Source organism: Anomaloglossus baeobatrachus, chromosome 9, assembly GCF_048569485.1.
Source record: "Anomaloglossus baeobatrachus isolate aAnoBae1 chromosome 9, aAnoBae1.hap1, whole genome shotgun sequence".
NCBI lineage: Eukaryota > Metazoa > Chordata > Amphibia > Anura > Aromobatidae > Anomaloglossus > Anomaloglossus baeobatrachus.
The window spans coordinates 61,927,815-61,942,162 of NC_134361.1; the positions used below are offsets into that span (position 1 = coordinate 61,927,815).

Consider the following 14,348-nt stretch of genomic DNA (forward strand, 5'->3'; position numbering starts at 1 on the left):
TTATTCCATGGCACTTTACAAATGAGACTCCCCTGATATCGCATCAGGCTTAATCAAGCCTATTTTCTATTTCTATTTTTTCCTATATTTAATCAGGTTTCATTTCAGGTGAATGATGAAAGCCCCTATTTCTAATGCTCTCTTTAAAAGCAGAATCAATCAATTAATAATTTCACAATATTAAACAACAGCAGGTTCTATCAGTCCGTTATTTTTGGATGCTTTCCTTTTTCATTTTAATGGGATAAACAGCGACTTACATAGTGATATGTAAAAATCAGTGCATACAATACTGCACTGAAGTCTTCTATAGAAGCAATTTTGAGTATTTCATCCAACCTCTCCAGATTAGATTACATCTGCAAACTCACAGCCAAAGCTAGGGAAAAGGGTCTTAAACATTTTTAGATGAAGCTTTTGTAGCGTCCCTGAAGCCATCAGGGTGCTACAAGGTACTGCATCCCCACAAGGGATGCGTGGCCTACCCCCTTAGGGACCCAGAAACCCAGTGCCGGTAACACCAAAAACCCAGGTAATCCCAGTTTCCCCCAACAATCTCCCATACAATGGTACTTAGTTAGGGTGGGACCAATGGATGGCCACCTAGAGGTGGAGCCAATCCAGTCCACTAGTTGACCAGGTGGAAGGGGCAGACTGTGGAGAGTAGCCAGTTGAGTAGTGACTGTAGATGTGTGAGTGTGGAAGTAATGTGACATCCTGACTCGGGTTAATGGTGACCTGGTACCCAGGAGAAGTGGTTGCTGGTGGAGTACGGGGGAGTACTCCTGGAACTATGCACCGACGGGGTACAGGACCCTAGGACAGGAAAGAGCTTCAAGCTGACCTGTTAACACCTGCACAGCAAAGGGGACCATCAAGGACCTTGCTGACCTTTAAGAATCTGAAGACTCAATAGCAATGGGAGAATCAGGGACAGGATCAGAGACTTCAACCCGACAGGGTTCACGCTACCGTTAGGCGGACAGAAGTGGACAAACCACAGATCGGGGACCCCCAGTTGTTCTATACCATGGCGACCCACTTACCAGAGACAGGTGCAGGGGAAGAAGGTACCAGAGAAACCAGATTGGCATTGGGACGAAAGGAACCTGCAGGCGAAACCAGCCGGCCCCAGGCCCCCAGTTACCATCTCAAGAAAGTGTGTAAACCAGTTGCACTGAATACCTTTGTGGACTTCCTTCTTCCGATGCCCACTGCACCATACACCCGCTGGGGCAAAACCCTACTTGTGGAGGCACTACCATACTAGCTGCCAATACCACCAGCCCCAGTAGAGACATTCTGCAGCGGCCGCTCCCTACACTTAGCCGCAACACCGCAAGTGGCGTCACGTATAAACTTTATTCAATAATCCCCTGTAAATATCCCCATTACAAAAAGGGCCCAGGGCACAGAACCGGGTAATGGCCACCACCGTGACATTCCCCAGACGTACACTGCCCGGAATCGAGTACCCCATATCCCTGGGTGCTACACTTTCAGTTTTCTCTAAGGTAATGTTTGTAAACTAGCTGCTATGATGTCTCTTACGCCGGTGTCACACTTGCGAGTGCCTCGCTTGAGTCTTGTGGTGCATCACCGGCACGGACTCATAGGAGCGCATCGGTCACATACATCTCTATGCAGCTGAGACGCTCCTGTGAGGAGAGTGTGAGTCTGTGCCGGGTGATGCAACGCGAGACTCGCACGAGATACACGTGAGGCACTTGCAAGTGTGACACCGGCCTTATACACATTATAGATAGAGAAGAGGAGATGCTGGAGAAGGAGCTTATAAGTGGTAAAAGAGAGATATAGATTTATTTCACCGTTACTTTTAATCACTTGAACTATTGAGTTATGTAATGTCTATTGGATCTAGTTCTCATATGGTTTACATATTGCACTCAACAATAAACTAGTATGAAGAAAGATATAAAGCCCTCCAACCCTAGTGTTTGTCTAGAAAATATATATCCTTTTTATCTAAGAATAAGTTATCATGTTTGTGAGCATGAGGATTAACACTATTTCTGGCCATTTTATAACTGGTATCCTACATTTTTCACCAGTTCTCCTGTACAGTCTCCATTGCTCATTTTCTGTTCTCTCAGAGCTGGTGGTTGGTGACTAACTGCTATGAGGTTTCCTATACACCACACACACAAGAGACTCCTGCACTTCTCTCTCTGGAGCACACATACAGAAGCAGTATAGAAGATATTATACAGTAATACTGAGCTGTGTAGCTGTGCATCCAGCACTGGTGTAAAATAAATTTGCTAGAAACTGCAGCTCAATCTTGCAGTCTGTCGATGTCTCCGGACTTTAAAGGGGTGGTTCACTTCTCTGCAATAGCGGACACATCTCTGTAAAACTGATAGGGAAAGCTTTTTCTAAACACCTTGTGTTGCCACTTCTGCCTCTGAGCGTCGCTATTGCGGTCCGCTCGTCCCCATCGCGTGACCTCTGAGATGCGGTGACGTCAAATCAACTTCCAGTTGACCTGACATCACTGCGGTCAGCTCCAGTCGCCGCTCATCACAGTCCAGCATCGCTCCTGGTTTCGGCGCTCTGCGGCAAAGGAGAGAGCGCGAGAGATGCTGGGCTGTGATGAGGGGTGAAACACCACTCACAGCCCAGTCAATCACGGAGACTGGGGCTGGGCTCGGTGATGTCAGGTCAACTGGAGGTTTACCTGACATTACCCGATCTCAGAGGTCACAGACACCGAGGGTCACCTCATGGGGATGAGGGAACTGCAATAGCGCCGCTCACGTGTACAATTGGCTGAACAAGGTATTTGACAAAAGCCTTCCCTATCAGTTTTAAAGGGATGTGGCCACTATTGCAGAGTAGTGTACCACCCCTTTAATTTGCTCTGTAACCTGATACCTCAGTGAGCTGAGAGTCCATCTTGCTTTAACCAAGATGTATTTCAGCCCTTTTTTCAGAGTGGATGCCGAGCTCAAGAGAACGGTCAAAAGGAAGAAGAGGCTCATAAGTGGAGAAAGAAGCAGAATGCCTGTACTATTGATTTTTTCAATGTTTGATGAAATGACAGTGACTATTTAAGCCCATCTAGACCCTATAATACTAAATACAGTACTATCAAATTATTTTTCCCATCATAATTGGAGCTTTTTATGCACCATAATAAAACCATAATTCACCCTAAAGATATAGCAAATCACTCTATCAGGGATTCTGGTCTGTTCCATCAAGCGAGTGACTGAAATAGATTAGCATATACTATTTCTGCACTGTGCATTTTATATATCCACAGTGTGAACATTATAATGTAAGCTTTCAAGCGTCGGGACTAAGATATCAAAACAGAACAGATTGCTGGCTGCTGCGGAAATCAGTAGGGTCTTTTCAGCTTTGTTTATACGGTTTCTGAATTTACACAGAGAAATTGCAGTGATGTCAGGAAATATGTACATTATTCATATGTAAATAAGGCCGGGTATGTAGAAATATTCTGCACATCTTTCTGCTGACTGAAGACCAAGCCATTTCCACGCAGAGCGGCTGCCATCCCATATTTGTATATATAACAATTTCACAGTTTTATCTGTTATATGGCAGTAAATAAAATTCTGAATGCCTTCCCCAGATATGACAGCTTGTCACCGCTTCTACATGCCTATAGGCAATCTGAAGCACATTATCCAATAAAGCCAGAAATTCCTCATCCTATTCTACTAAGAGTTAGAGATCTACGATCTAAATAATACAAGGACCAGAGCGCAGCTTTCCATATATATTTTACTAGGATCATAGCGCTTTGTAACCAGTCATATATTTACAAAGAATATATACCCCAGATTCAGGCTCTCTACCATAGTATATTCTTAGAAAAATCTGATTAATAATGCAGGCTGAGAAAGAGAATTTAATAATCGAACTGCCGCTAAGCTGTTTTCTCGTCTTTCCTGCCAACACAAGGCTAATCCGGCTTCGAGAGATGTGAGATAGACTGGTTGCAAATGGATATATTGTCTAAAAACTATATTATATTTTATATATATATATATATATATATATATATATATATATATATATATACACATACATATATATACATACACACACACACACACACACCGTGCCTTGCGAAGGTTTTCGGCCCCCTTGATTCAACTTTTTCCCACATTTCAGGCTTCAAACATAAGGATAGAAAAATTTTAATTTTATGGTGAGGAATCAACAACAAGTGGGACACAATTGTGAAGTGGAACGAAATTTATTGCTTATTTTAAACTTTTGTAAAAAATAAAATACTGAAAACTGGGGCGTGCGATATTATTCAGCCCCTTTAAGTTAATACTTTGTAGCGCCACCTTTTCCTGCGATTACAGCACAAGTCGCTTGGGGTATGTGTCTATCAGTTTTGCACATCGAGAGACTGAAATTCTTGCCCATTCTTCCTTTGCTAACAGCTGGAGCTGAGTGAGGTTGGATGGAGAGCGTTTGTGAACAGCAGTTTTCAGCTCTTTCCACAGATTCTCAATTGGATTCAGGTCTGGACTGTGACTTGGCCATTCTAACACCTGGATACGTTTATTTGTGAACCATTCTATTGTAGATTTTGCTTTATGTTTGGGATCATTGCCTTGTTGGAAGACAAATCTCCGTCCCAGTCTCAGGTCTTTTGCAGACTTTAACAGGTTTTCTTCATGAATGGTCCTGTATTTGGCTCCGTCCATCTTCCCATCAATTTTAACCATCCTCTTTGTCCCTGCTGAAGAAAAGCAGACCAAACCATGATGCTGCCAGCACCATGTTTGACAGTGGGGATGGTGTGTTCAGGTTGATGAGCTGTGTTGCTTTTACACCAAACATATCATTTGGCATTGTGCCCAAATAGTTCGATTTTGGTTTCATCTGACCAGAGCACCTTCTTCCACGTTTGGTGTGTCTCCCAGGTGGCTTGTGGCAAACTTTAAACAACACTTTTTATGGATATCTTTGAGAAATAGCTTTCTTCTTGCCACTCTTCCATAAAGGCCAGATTTGTGCAGTGTACGACTGATTATTGTCCTATGGACAGACTCTCCCACCTCAGCTGTAGATCTCTGCAGTTCATCCAGAGTGATCATGGGCCTCTTGGCTGCATCTCTGATCAGTCTTCTCCTTGTTTCAGATGAAAGTTTTGAGGGATGGCCGTGTCTTGGTAGATGTACAGTGGTATGATATCTCCTTCCATTTCAATATGATCGCTTGCACAATGCTACTTGGGATGTGTAAAGTTTTGGAAATCTTTTTGTAACCAAATCCGGCTTTAAACTTCTCCACAACAGTATCACGGACCTGCCTGTTGTGTTCCTTGGTCTTCATGATGCTCTCTGTGCTTTAAACAGAACACTGAGACTATCACAGAGCAGGTGCATTTATACGGAGACTTGATTACACACAGGGGCTTATATTTATCATCATCAGTCATTTAGGACAACATTGGATCATTCAGAGATCCTCAATGAACTTCTGGGGTGAGTTTGCTGCACTGAAAGTAAAAGCGACCGAATAATACTGCACGCCCCAATTTTCAGTTTTTTATTTTTTACAAAAGTATAAAATAAGCAACAAATTTCGTTCACCTTCACAATTGTGCCCCACTTGTTGATTCTTCACCATAACATTAATATCTTTATGTTTGAAGCCTCAATTGTGGGAAAAGGATGAAAAAAATCCAGGGGGCCGAATAGTTTCGCAAAGGCACTGTATATACAGTATATATATATGATAACGCTAGGAAAAACTGATGTATGATAGTATGCAAAGAGCTAGGCATGAGTGAGCCGAGCATGACATAGGCCGTCTGTGTTTGGTGATTTATGAATTCCGATCTCAAACCCCACCCCCGAGGTCCTGCACTGTATAACAATTTGCTCCCTAAAGATGGGCTAGGGCTTATTTTCAGAGGAAGGGGATGTCTTCTTTTTCCCCATAAACAACAATCCACATTTATTCTTGAGCAAAAAATAAAAATTAACGTGTTTAAATGTAGTCATATCGCATTCTGGAACATCAATGTAACTCTCCAAATTCTGTGTCTAACACAAGTGCGCACGCGCACACACACACACACACACACACACACACACACACACCAGCCTGTCTCCTCTTCAGCTTTAGACTTCTTCAATTTAGATGCCTTTTGATGACAAACTAGTCCCATGTCACAAAAATCCTGAAGCAGTGTTATCATTAGGATATAAATGCTGTGGCCCCTAGGAAAGTGGGGGCCCTGAGAAAGTGCCCAGTTTACTCTCCCGTCTCCCTAATGCCAGCCCTGCATACCAGCCTGTGTCCTGTTCAGTTTTTTAAGGCTACTTTCACATATCAGTTTTTTTCCATCAGGTACAATCCGGAAAAAAACGGGTTAAACGGATCTGGTACCGCATCCGTTTTATCCCCATAGATTTGCATTGTTACCGGATTGTACCTAATGGCTTTGCGTTGCATCCATTTTTTTCCGGATGTGGCAAAATTTATCAAAGCGGTGGCCGGAGGCAACGTGTCTTGCAACGTTTTTTTGTCCGGCAAAAAAACCGCATCGCGCCGGATCCGGCGCGATACGGCGTGTTTTACAATGAAAGCCTATGGACGCCGCAATGCGGTAAAAAATGGATGCGGCTACCGGATCCGTTTTTGTAAACTGCGCATGCACCAAATTAATTAAAAAAGCTGATCCTTCAAAAAAAAAAGAACAAACCGGATGCAAAAACGGATGCAAACCGTATCCACCGGATCCAGTTTTGTACGCATCTGGCATAAAGGATCCGTTAAAAACCGGATCCGGTGGATACGGTTTTACATTTTTTTGCCGGATCCTTTGGATCAGGAAAAAAAAGGATTGTGCCTGAATGCAGAAAACTGATGTGTGAAAGTAGCCTTAGACTCCTGCAAGTAAGAGACCTTTGATTACATAAGTCACATGACTGTGAAGTCATCAAACTTAACCTCAGAATACAACTGCAGGGGTCCCTAAAAGAGTGGAAGAGTGGGGCGCTGAGAAATTGCACAGTTTGACACCCCCCCGCCCCCCCAACGCTGGCCCTGATTGTAACAAGGGCTTATATTCCTCTTTTTGTGGCTTAGCTTTTAAATTTAGCTTAGGGACTCGCAAGGCATGAGGACTCTTGACGTTGGGCTGTGAGCATCCGTATTTTGGCCAAAATATCAACTAATACTATATATATTATATATATATATATATATATATATATATATATATATATATATTTTCACTTATATCTTTATATAGGATGCAGCCAGGTCCAGTAACGTAGGCCATGTAAACTAGGGCCTCCGTTTCTGTGTGGTGCACTTATATAATGGTGGGCAGCCCGTCTAGTCTAATGCGGGCGACACATGGTACGATATATCGGGCGATATGTCGGCGGGGTCACGTCGTAAGTGACGCACATCCGGCATCGTTTGATATATCGTAGCGTGTGACAGCGATGGTGAACGAGCAAAAATACTCACCTTATCGTTGCTCGTTGACACGTCGCTCATTTTCAAAAAGTCGTTTCTTCTGTGCGCCGGTTGTTCATCGTTCCCGGGGCAGCACACATCGCTCCGTGTGACACCCCGGGAACGATGAACACAGCTTACCTGCATCCCACCGGCAATGCGGAAGAAAGAAGGTGGGCGGGATGTTTACATCCCGCTCATCTCCGCCCTCCTCTGCTATTGGCCGGCCACTGTGTGACGTCGCTGTGACGCCGAACGTCCCTCCCCCTTCAAGAAGAGGATGTTCGCAGTCCACAGCGAGGTCGTCCGGGAGGTAAGTGCGTGTGATGAGGGTTAATGACTTTGTGCGCCACGGGCAACTAATTGCCCGTGACGCACAAACGAGGGTGGCGGGTACGATCGCTCGTGCGATCGCACGATAGATCGTCCCGTGTGACGCCGGCATAAAATAGTATGGGCGTCATTAATAGGCTGTAAGCCAGACTCTGTGCAGCTACATGTGTGAATGGCACCCTATACAAGCCATTTGCATGCAATTTTAATACTAAGTAATCACCCCTTCCATGGACTGGCAGTGTGTGAGTGGTTGCTCCATCACTGTTTTGCACCCGTTGCCTCCATCTTCATTAAAGGGGTTTTGCTGCAGCCTGTGAGTGCATTTGATTCTGTGGCCTGGGCAGGTAAACACTGGTGCCCTTTGTTTCTGTGAAGGAATATATATATCTCGGACTCGCATTAGAGTTGCCTAATCACATCGAGGACAAAAAAGCCTTCACGATGTTCTTCAAATTAAAAGATAAAAAAAATCTTTTGGATTATCAAATAACATTTTTTTTAACTTTATCTATACAAAATAATGGCTCTCCAGTGTAATTTTAATTCATGTTAGCCTTTTTTTGAACTCCTCTGATGTTTTGACCTCTTCTTTTGCTTCTGGCAAGAACTAGTGTCGCAGGCGGAGGGGCCGCGCTCGCTACGCTCGGGTCCGGGGCTGCTGCTGCTCGCTGGCTCGAGCGGTGGGCCGGACCCGGGGACTCGAGCAGCGCTCCTCGCCCACGAGTGAAAAGGGGGTGGTTTGTTTGGGGAGACATCCGGACGGCACGGTCGGGGAGGGGACTGGGACCGCATCTGGACACCGCGGCCTCACCTCTGCTTCACATCTAGGGCAAACCAGCCCCTCTCCCCGCAATGTCGGGTGTAGGTCACCAGGTCGCCCGGTTGCAGGTCACGACCCGGGTGGCCCGTTGGCAGATGGGAGTTTACATCCCGGCGAGCCACAAATATCTCGGCCTCCAGGCCCGGTTCATAAATGAAGCCATATCCCCGCTGAGGGTCAAACCGCCTGACCTGGCCCTCGTGGATCGGGCCCCGCACCCAAAAAGTGCCATTGCGCAGGTTGTCCTTTTCTTTTATGGTGCGAGCCAGCAACTCGGACCTCTGCTTCTCTCGGGCGACAATCTCGCGGCCCAGCAGGGTCGGCTCCCTGTCCCAGTAGGGGGCGTTTGCGTGCTCCTGCGCACGGGTCGGGCCCCGCTGGACCTCTCCCACACCGGCCACGACAGGTACTCTCTATGAGGGGTCCTGCGGTGACGCGGCTTGGGGTGCTGCTTTGCAGCGGCGACCCAGCGCAGCCTCAGCCGAGGCGTGGGGTTTGGGGACAGCAGGCCTCACCCGCTGAGCCTCCCTGCTCGCAGCTTCTACCTCTTCTGCAGCCGGACGGACTGCCGGAGCCGGGACTGTCTCGGGTGCGGTCACTTCCGGGGCCGACGGCTTCTTTTCGCGGACGGGCACCTTCCGCGGGATCTTCCATGGCAGCGGGAGCGGTGCGGGTCGTTCACGGGCAACGCCTACAGGCTGGTCCTCCAGGGCGGACGGGCTGAACTCCGCTACCGGTGTTGGGGGCAGCGGGCCTAGTGGCGGGGCAGCAACAGCCGGTGCAGATGGCGGCGTAGGCAGCAGGGTGAACGGGCGCAGACCGGCCCCTCAGCCGCAGCGACCTGTCCTTCAAGGACACAGGGGCGTGGGTCGCTTACCCACTCCTCCAGCACCGTCTCCACCTCTCGTCTCCGCACGGCCGCCGCTACTTCCTCCATTTCGGCCAACCATCTCTCCATTAGGAATCGGACCTGGGCCTGCAGGCGGCAGCACATTTGCGTGGTCCGGGCTTCCACCCACGCCGCTGTTCCTGGCGTGGGCTCCGGGATCTCAGCATTGCCGGACGGGACGGACATAATGGCGCTTGTGCTTTCAGGAACCGGATGTGTAGCAGAGTCCTGGCGTCCCTGCTCTTTATACCTTCGGTTACATCAGGTACACCTGCACCCGCCCCCCCTTGGTTCGTTCTAGCACTTCCCTCTTCAGGGGGCGGGGCTTCACTTTTGCGCCTTCCCTGCTCGGGGAAGACGCTCGAGTGGGAAATCTTCGTGCCAAAGATGGCGGAACTTCAAATTTTTCGTCCGGACGCCGCCAGCGGGGACTGCAAGGCGCACTTCTACCGGTAGGTAAATTGGTTCTATCCTATTCGTGACGCCAAGTTATCGCGGGCGGAGGGGCCGTGCTCGCTACGCTCGGGTCTGGGGCTGCTGCTGCTCGGTGGCTCGAGCGGTGGGCCGGACCCGGGGACTCGAGCAGCGCTCCTCGCCCACGAGTGAAAAAGGGGTGGTTTGTTTGGGGAGATAGTTTGTGACGCCACCCACGGGTCGTGGTGATAATGGGCACCACCGCTGCTGGTGACGGGGATCCCGGGAGCGATGGTAGGGAGCAGCTAGGATGTTGTCCCCTCCGTGGGTAGGGGTTGGTGATCCCGGGGCCCGGGGAGGCTGGATGGCTGGGGTGCAGGGTTGCAGGGGCAGCGTGGCGCGGTGCCGGATGGCACTGTGGTACTCACTCAGGTATAAATTCACAGAGTCTCTGGTAAACGGCTGGATGGACGGGTCCCGCAGCCGGCTGCAGTGTCTTTGCTCTCCCCGGACAGGTTGATGGTGGCTGTCTTTCCCTGCTCCTGTGTATGTATGTGTTGACTCCGATGGCTTCCAAACGGTAGTCCGCTCCCCGGCGTATAGGTACCGGAGGAGCCCGTTTTGCCCGCAGGCGCTGGCCCTTGGATCTCTAGCCTGTGGCGGTGGCTGTGTATCCTCATGGTGTGGACTGTTGCCTTCTGTCGGGTCTTCGGTGTTAGGAAACCCCTGGGGTTCCGGTCACTTTCGGATTTGACCGTTGTCGGCGGCTCCAAGCCTAGTCGGGGTCCGATGGCCCTGCCTTTGTGCTTAGCTTCACTCCGCTCCCCGGTTCGGTACTGGCGGGCCACCGCCCGACCCCGGTCCTACGGTTCCGCAGAGATTCACTAACTCCTGCAGACGGCCACCACCGTCTGCCAACCTTGCTGACAGTGCCTGGGCTCCTACCCAGACACTAACAGGTTCCGTCCTCTCACTTTCACCTCCAAACTGAATCTCTCCACTTCTCAACTAGACTGACTGCTTTTTCCCGCCTCGAGGCCTGTGAACTCCTCGGTGAGTGAGGCCAACCGCCTGGCTCCGCCCCACCTGGTCTGGACATCAGACCCTGGAGGGAGGCAATAAGGGTTTTTGTTTGACTGGTGTGAACTATCCAGGGGAGGGGGTGTGTGTGATGTTATGTTTGTGGCTACCTGGCTAGTCCAGGGCGCCACACTGTACCATGTGACCAGGAAGCAAAAGATTACGTTGTGGCGCCCCTGAGGCTTCAGTCGCCACAGGTTACTGCGCCTCACTTAAGGTGCAGTATTCTTCTCGGGTAAGGAGGAGGTTAACTGCTGGTGTTTATCACATTTCATACAATACACAGCTTAGACGCCAGCCACTGAGGACTGGGCTAGGGTAGAGGTTGGGGGTGGCCATCATGGGAATGGGACTTTCCAATCACTAGTCTGCACCTGGGGGTTGAAGCTACATTCGGGGGGAAAAAAGGAGCAACATCCACACACAGTCAGTCTAATCAGGACCCCGATCCAGGCAACACTACAAAGCAGCAAGTCAAGCGCAGCACGGGACCTGCAGCTTGGAGCTGGAAGCTCAAACCGGGCTTTCTACACCGGAAGGAAAATTCCAGGGTCCGCGGAGCATGCAGCGATCACTCGCGACCCGTTCCACAGTCCAGGATTGGCGTGGAGGGACTTCCGTTAAGAGGGATCCACACACATTGGGAACACCAGCGGTGATCTCCGAACTATCCGAGATCGACTGGAGCCCATCACGGTGGAAATCAGCACTCCAAGGGTGACGACATTGCAGTGAGTAAAAACAACTTTGACTGCCGCCTCTGTGTCATCCCCATCATTGCCATCACCCCGCGCTCCAGCACAATCAGCTACTACTACCACCACCATCCTCCCTGGGGAGAAGCTCTGCCTGTGGAGAGCTGCAACATCCGAGCTGCATTACCATCCGGCCCCAGAAGAGAGAGACCTTCCGCAGCGGCAGCTCCCCAACAACTTTGTCTGGTCCATTTTTGTAGTTTTGTGTAAAATTATGTTCAATTTTACTTTTTTCCCCTCACTTTTTTTGTGTAGTTCCAATACACAGAAAGGAAATAAACATGTGTATAACAAAACTTGTGTAATTGTAATAATTTTCTGGGAGAAATATGTAATTACTTACCGGTAATGTGTTTTTCCCGAACCCATGACGGCACCCTTATATCGTGGTGCCGTCATAGGGTGAAGGAAAAATACGTAATTACTTACCGGTAATGTGTTTTTTTTTCCGAACCCATGACGGCATGACGATATAAGGGTGCCATATGGTGAGGGAAAAATACTTAATTTTCTGGAATAATTTCAAGGTTGCAAACACTTTTGCCTATGACTGTATGAGGTCGCGTAAGGAAACACAGAGCCGCAACTCACAGATTCAGAGTCATGATGTACAGAGATAAATAGGATGACAGAACAAATACAAGGAGTCTGTCCATAGCTCATACAAACAATGCTGCAACAATAATCATTTTACAAAGCATTTACCTCCATGTGCCTTTCCAGCTCTTGAAGAAGAGTGACATATTTCTCTAGCCTCATGAAAGGTTTGCTGAGACTTGTAGTCAGCATCAGAATTCCTGGGTTAGTGGCTCCTTGTCCCTCCATAAACTTCTCCAGGGCATCACTGATAAAGAAGAATGAAGTCGTTAGAAAACAAAGTCATCATAGGCTCAAGGAAATACATTACTGACAGTAAATAATGCAATTGGAACTATCTCCGGTTGTGCCAGTTTACCTTTTTAAATGCTGCTATGAAGCGTGAATCCGGGATTTCAAGGGGCTACCTTTTGGCGGCTGGCACTTTAGATGACGATGGCAGACGAGGGTCTACTAAAAAACCTCATGTTTGCAATGTTAGAACTCCTATTAAACCTAGCTTGTCCAGAGGTCCACAGGTAAACAATGCCTAGTGTCTCCATATAGTACCTGGACCACACAATTCCACCTTGAGTCCAATAGGTCTATAAATAATGCAAATAACATGCATAGCTGAACACTAGCAATGTGCAAAGACATCAAAAATGGAACGTGAATGCGTGCGTCTTCCCTGGGCTTGACACTGCATTGTGGCAGATTAGCTCCAATTTTTCCATTGATTATTATTATTTATTTACAGAGTACCATTGCTTCCATGATGCTGTACATGAGAAGGGATTACATATAAAATACATATACAAGGTACAATAGACAGACTGGTACAGAAGGAAGAGGACCCTGACCTTTGGGGCTTACATTCTACAGGATATTAGGGAGGAGATAGGTGGGGCGGTGGTGAGGCGGCAGCTCCGGTGGTGGTGAGGCGGCAGCTCCGGTGGTGGTGAGGCGGAGGCTCCGGTGGTGGTGAGGCGGCAGCTCCGGTGGTGGTGAGGCGGCAGCTCCGGTGGTGGTGAAGCGGCAGCTCCGGTGGTGGTGAAGCGGCAGCTCCGGTGGTGGTGAAGCGGCAGCTCCGGTGGTGGTGAAGCGGCAGCTCCGGTGGTGGTGAGGCGGCAGCTCTGGTGATGGTGAAGCAGTGGGATCATGGGAAACTATAGGCATTTCTGAACAGATGAGTTTTCAAGTTCCGTTTGAAGCTTGCAAGTGTAGCCGATAATCTAATGTGTTGAGGCAGCGAATTCCAGAAGACTGGGGATACTCAGGAGAAGTATTGGTGGCGGTTGGATGAGCAGCGAATGAGCAAAGAGGAGAGAAATAGATAGATCTTGGGAGATTACGTTGTGGAGTGTATCGGGAAATTACTTTGGAGATATATGGAGGAGACATTATGGATGGCTTTGTAAATCAGTGTGAGTAGTTTGATTTGGATACGGTGGAGAACTGGGAGCCAACGGAAGGATTTGCAGAGGGGAGAAGTGGGGTGGTAGTGGGGAGTAAGGTGGATCAGTCAGGCTATAATAGTTAAGGATGGACTGCAGAGGTGCGAGGGTGTTAGCAGGGAGGCCGCAGAGGAGGATCTTGCAGTAATCAATGCGGGAAATTATGAGGGCATGCACTAGCATTTTCATAGATTGAGAATTTTTTTTTTTTTCCAAAACGTTTTTTATTGATTTTTCAAATTTGTAAAAACATGACAAGTATCATTGCAAAAAAAGAACATTCGTCTGACAAAATGTGACATAGAGGTGGGTGATACCCCAATTTGGAGTTCCATGTTGCTGTTCGATTTAAGATAGTATACAGTAACATTAAACCAAAACAGAGGTAATGAAATATAATATAACATATGCAATACAATTCGTTAAATCTCTGTGTCGTCCCTGAATGATTTCAATTTTGCTAGCGTGTCTTGGTATTCCCAACCGTCTCGTCTCCCCCTCCCGCCAGAGCCCCCTCCTAGGTGATTCTCAGTTTA

At 48.1% G+C, this 14,348-nt stretch overlaps 1 protein-coding gene across 3 annotated transcripts in view; it reads right to left on the reverse strand.

The window, feature by feature from the left end:
* The window catches only part of ARHGEF6 (Rac/Cdc42 guanine nucleotide exchange factor 6), a 210,417-nt gene that overhangs the window by 96,526 nt on the left and 99,543 nt on the right, over nt 1-14,348 (reverse strand). For all 3 annotated transcript variants that reach the window (XM_075323761.1, XM_075323760.1, XM_075323762.1), the window contains exon 10: nt 12,485-12,623. In XM_075323761.1, the coding sequence (XP_075179876.1) occupies nt 12,485-12,623 (139 nt within the window). The remainder of the gene's footprint in view (nt 1-12,484; nt 12,624-14,348) is intronic.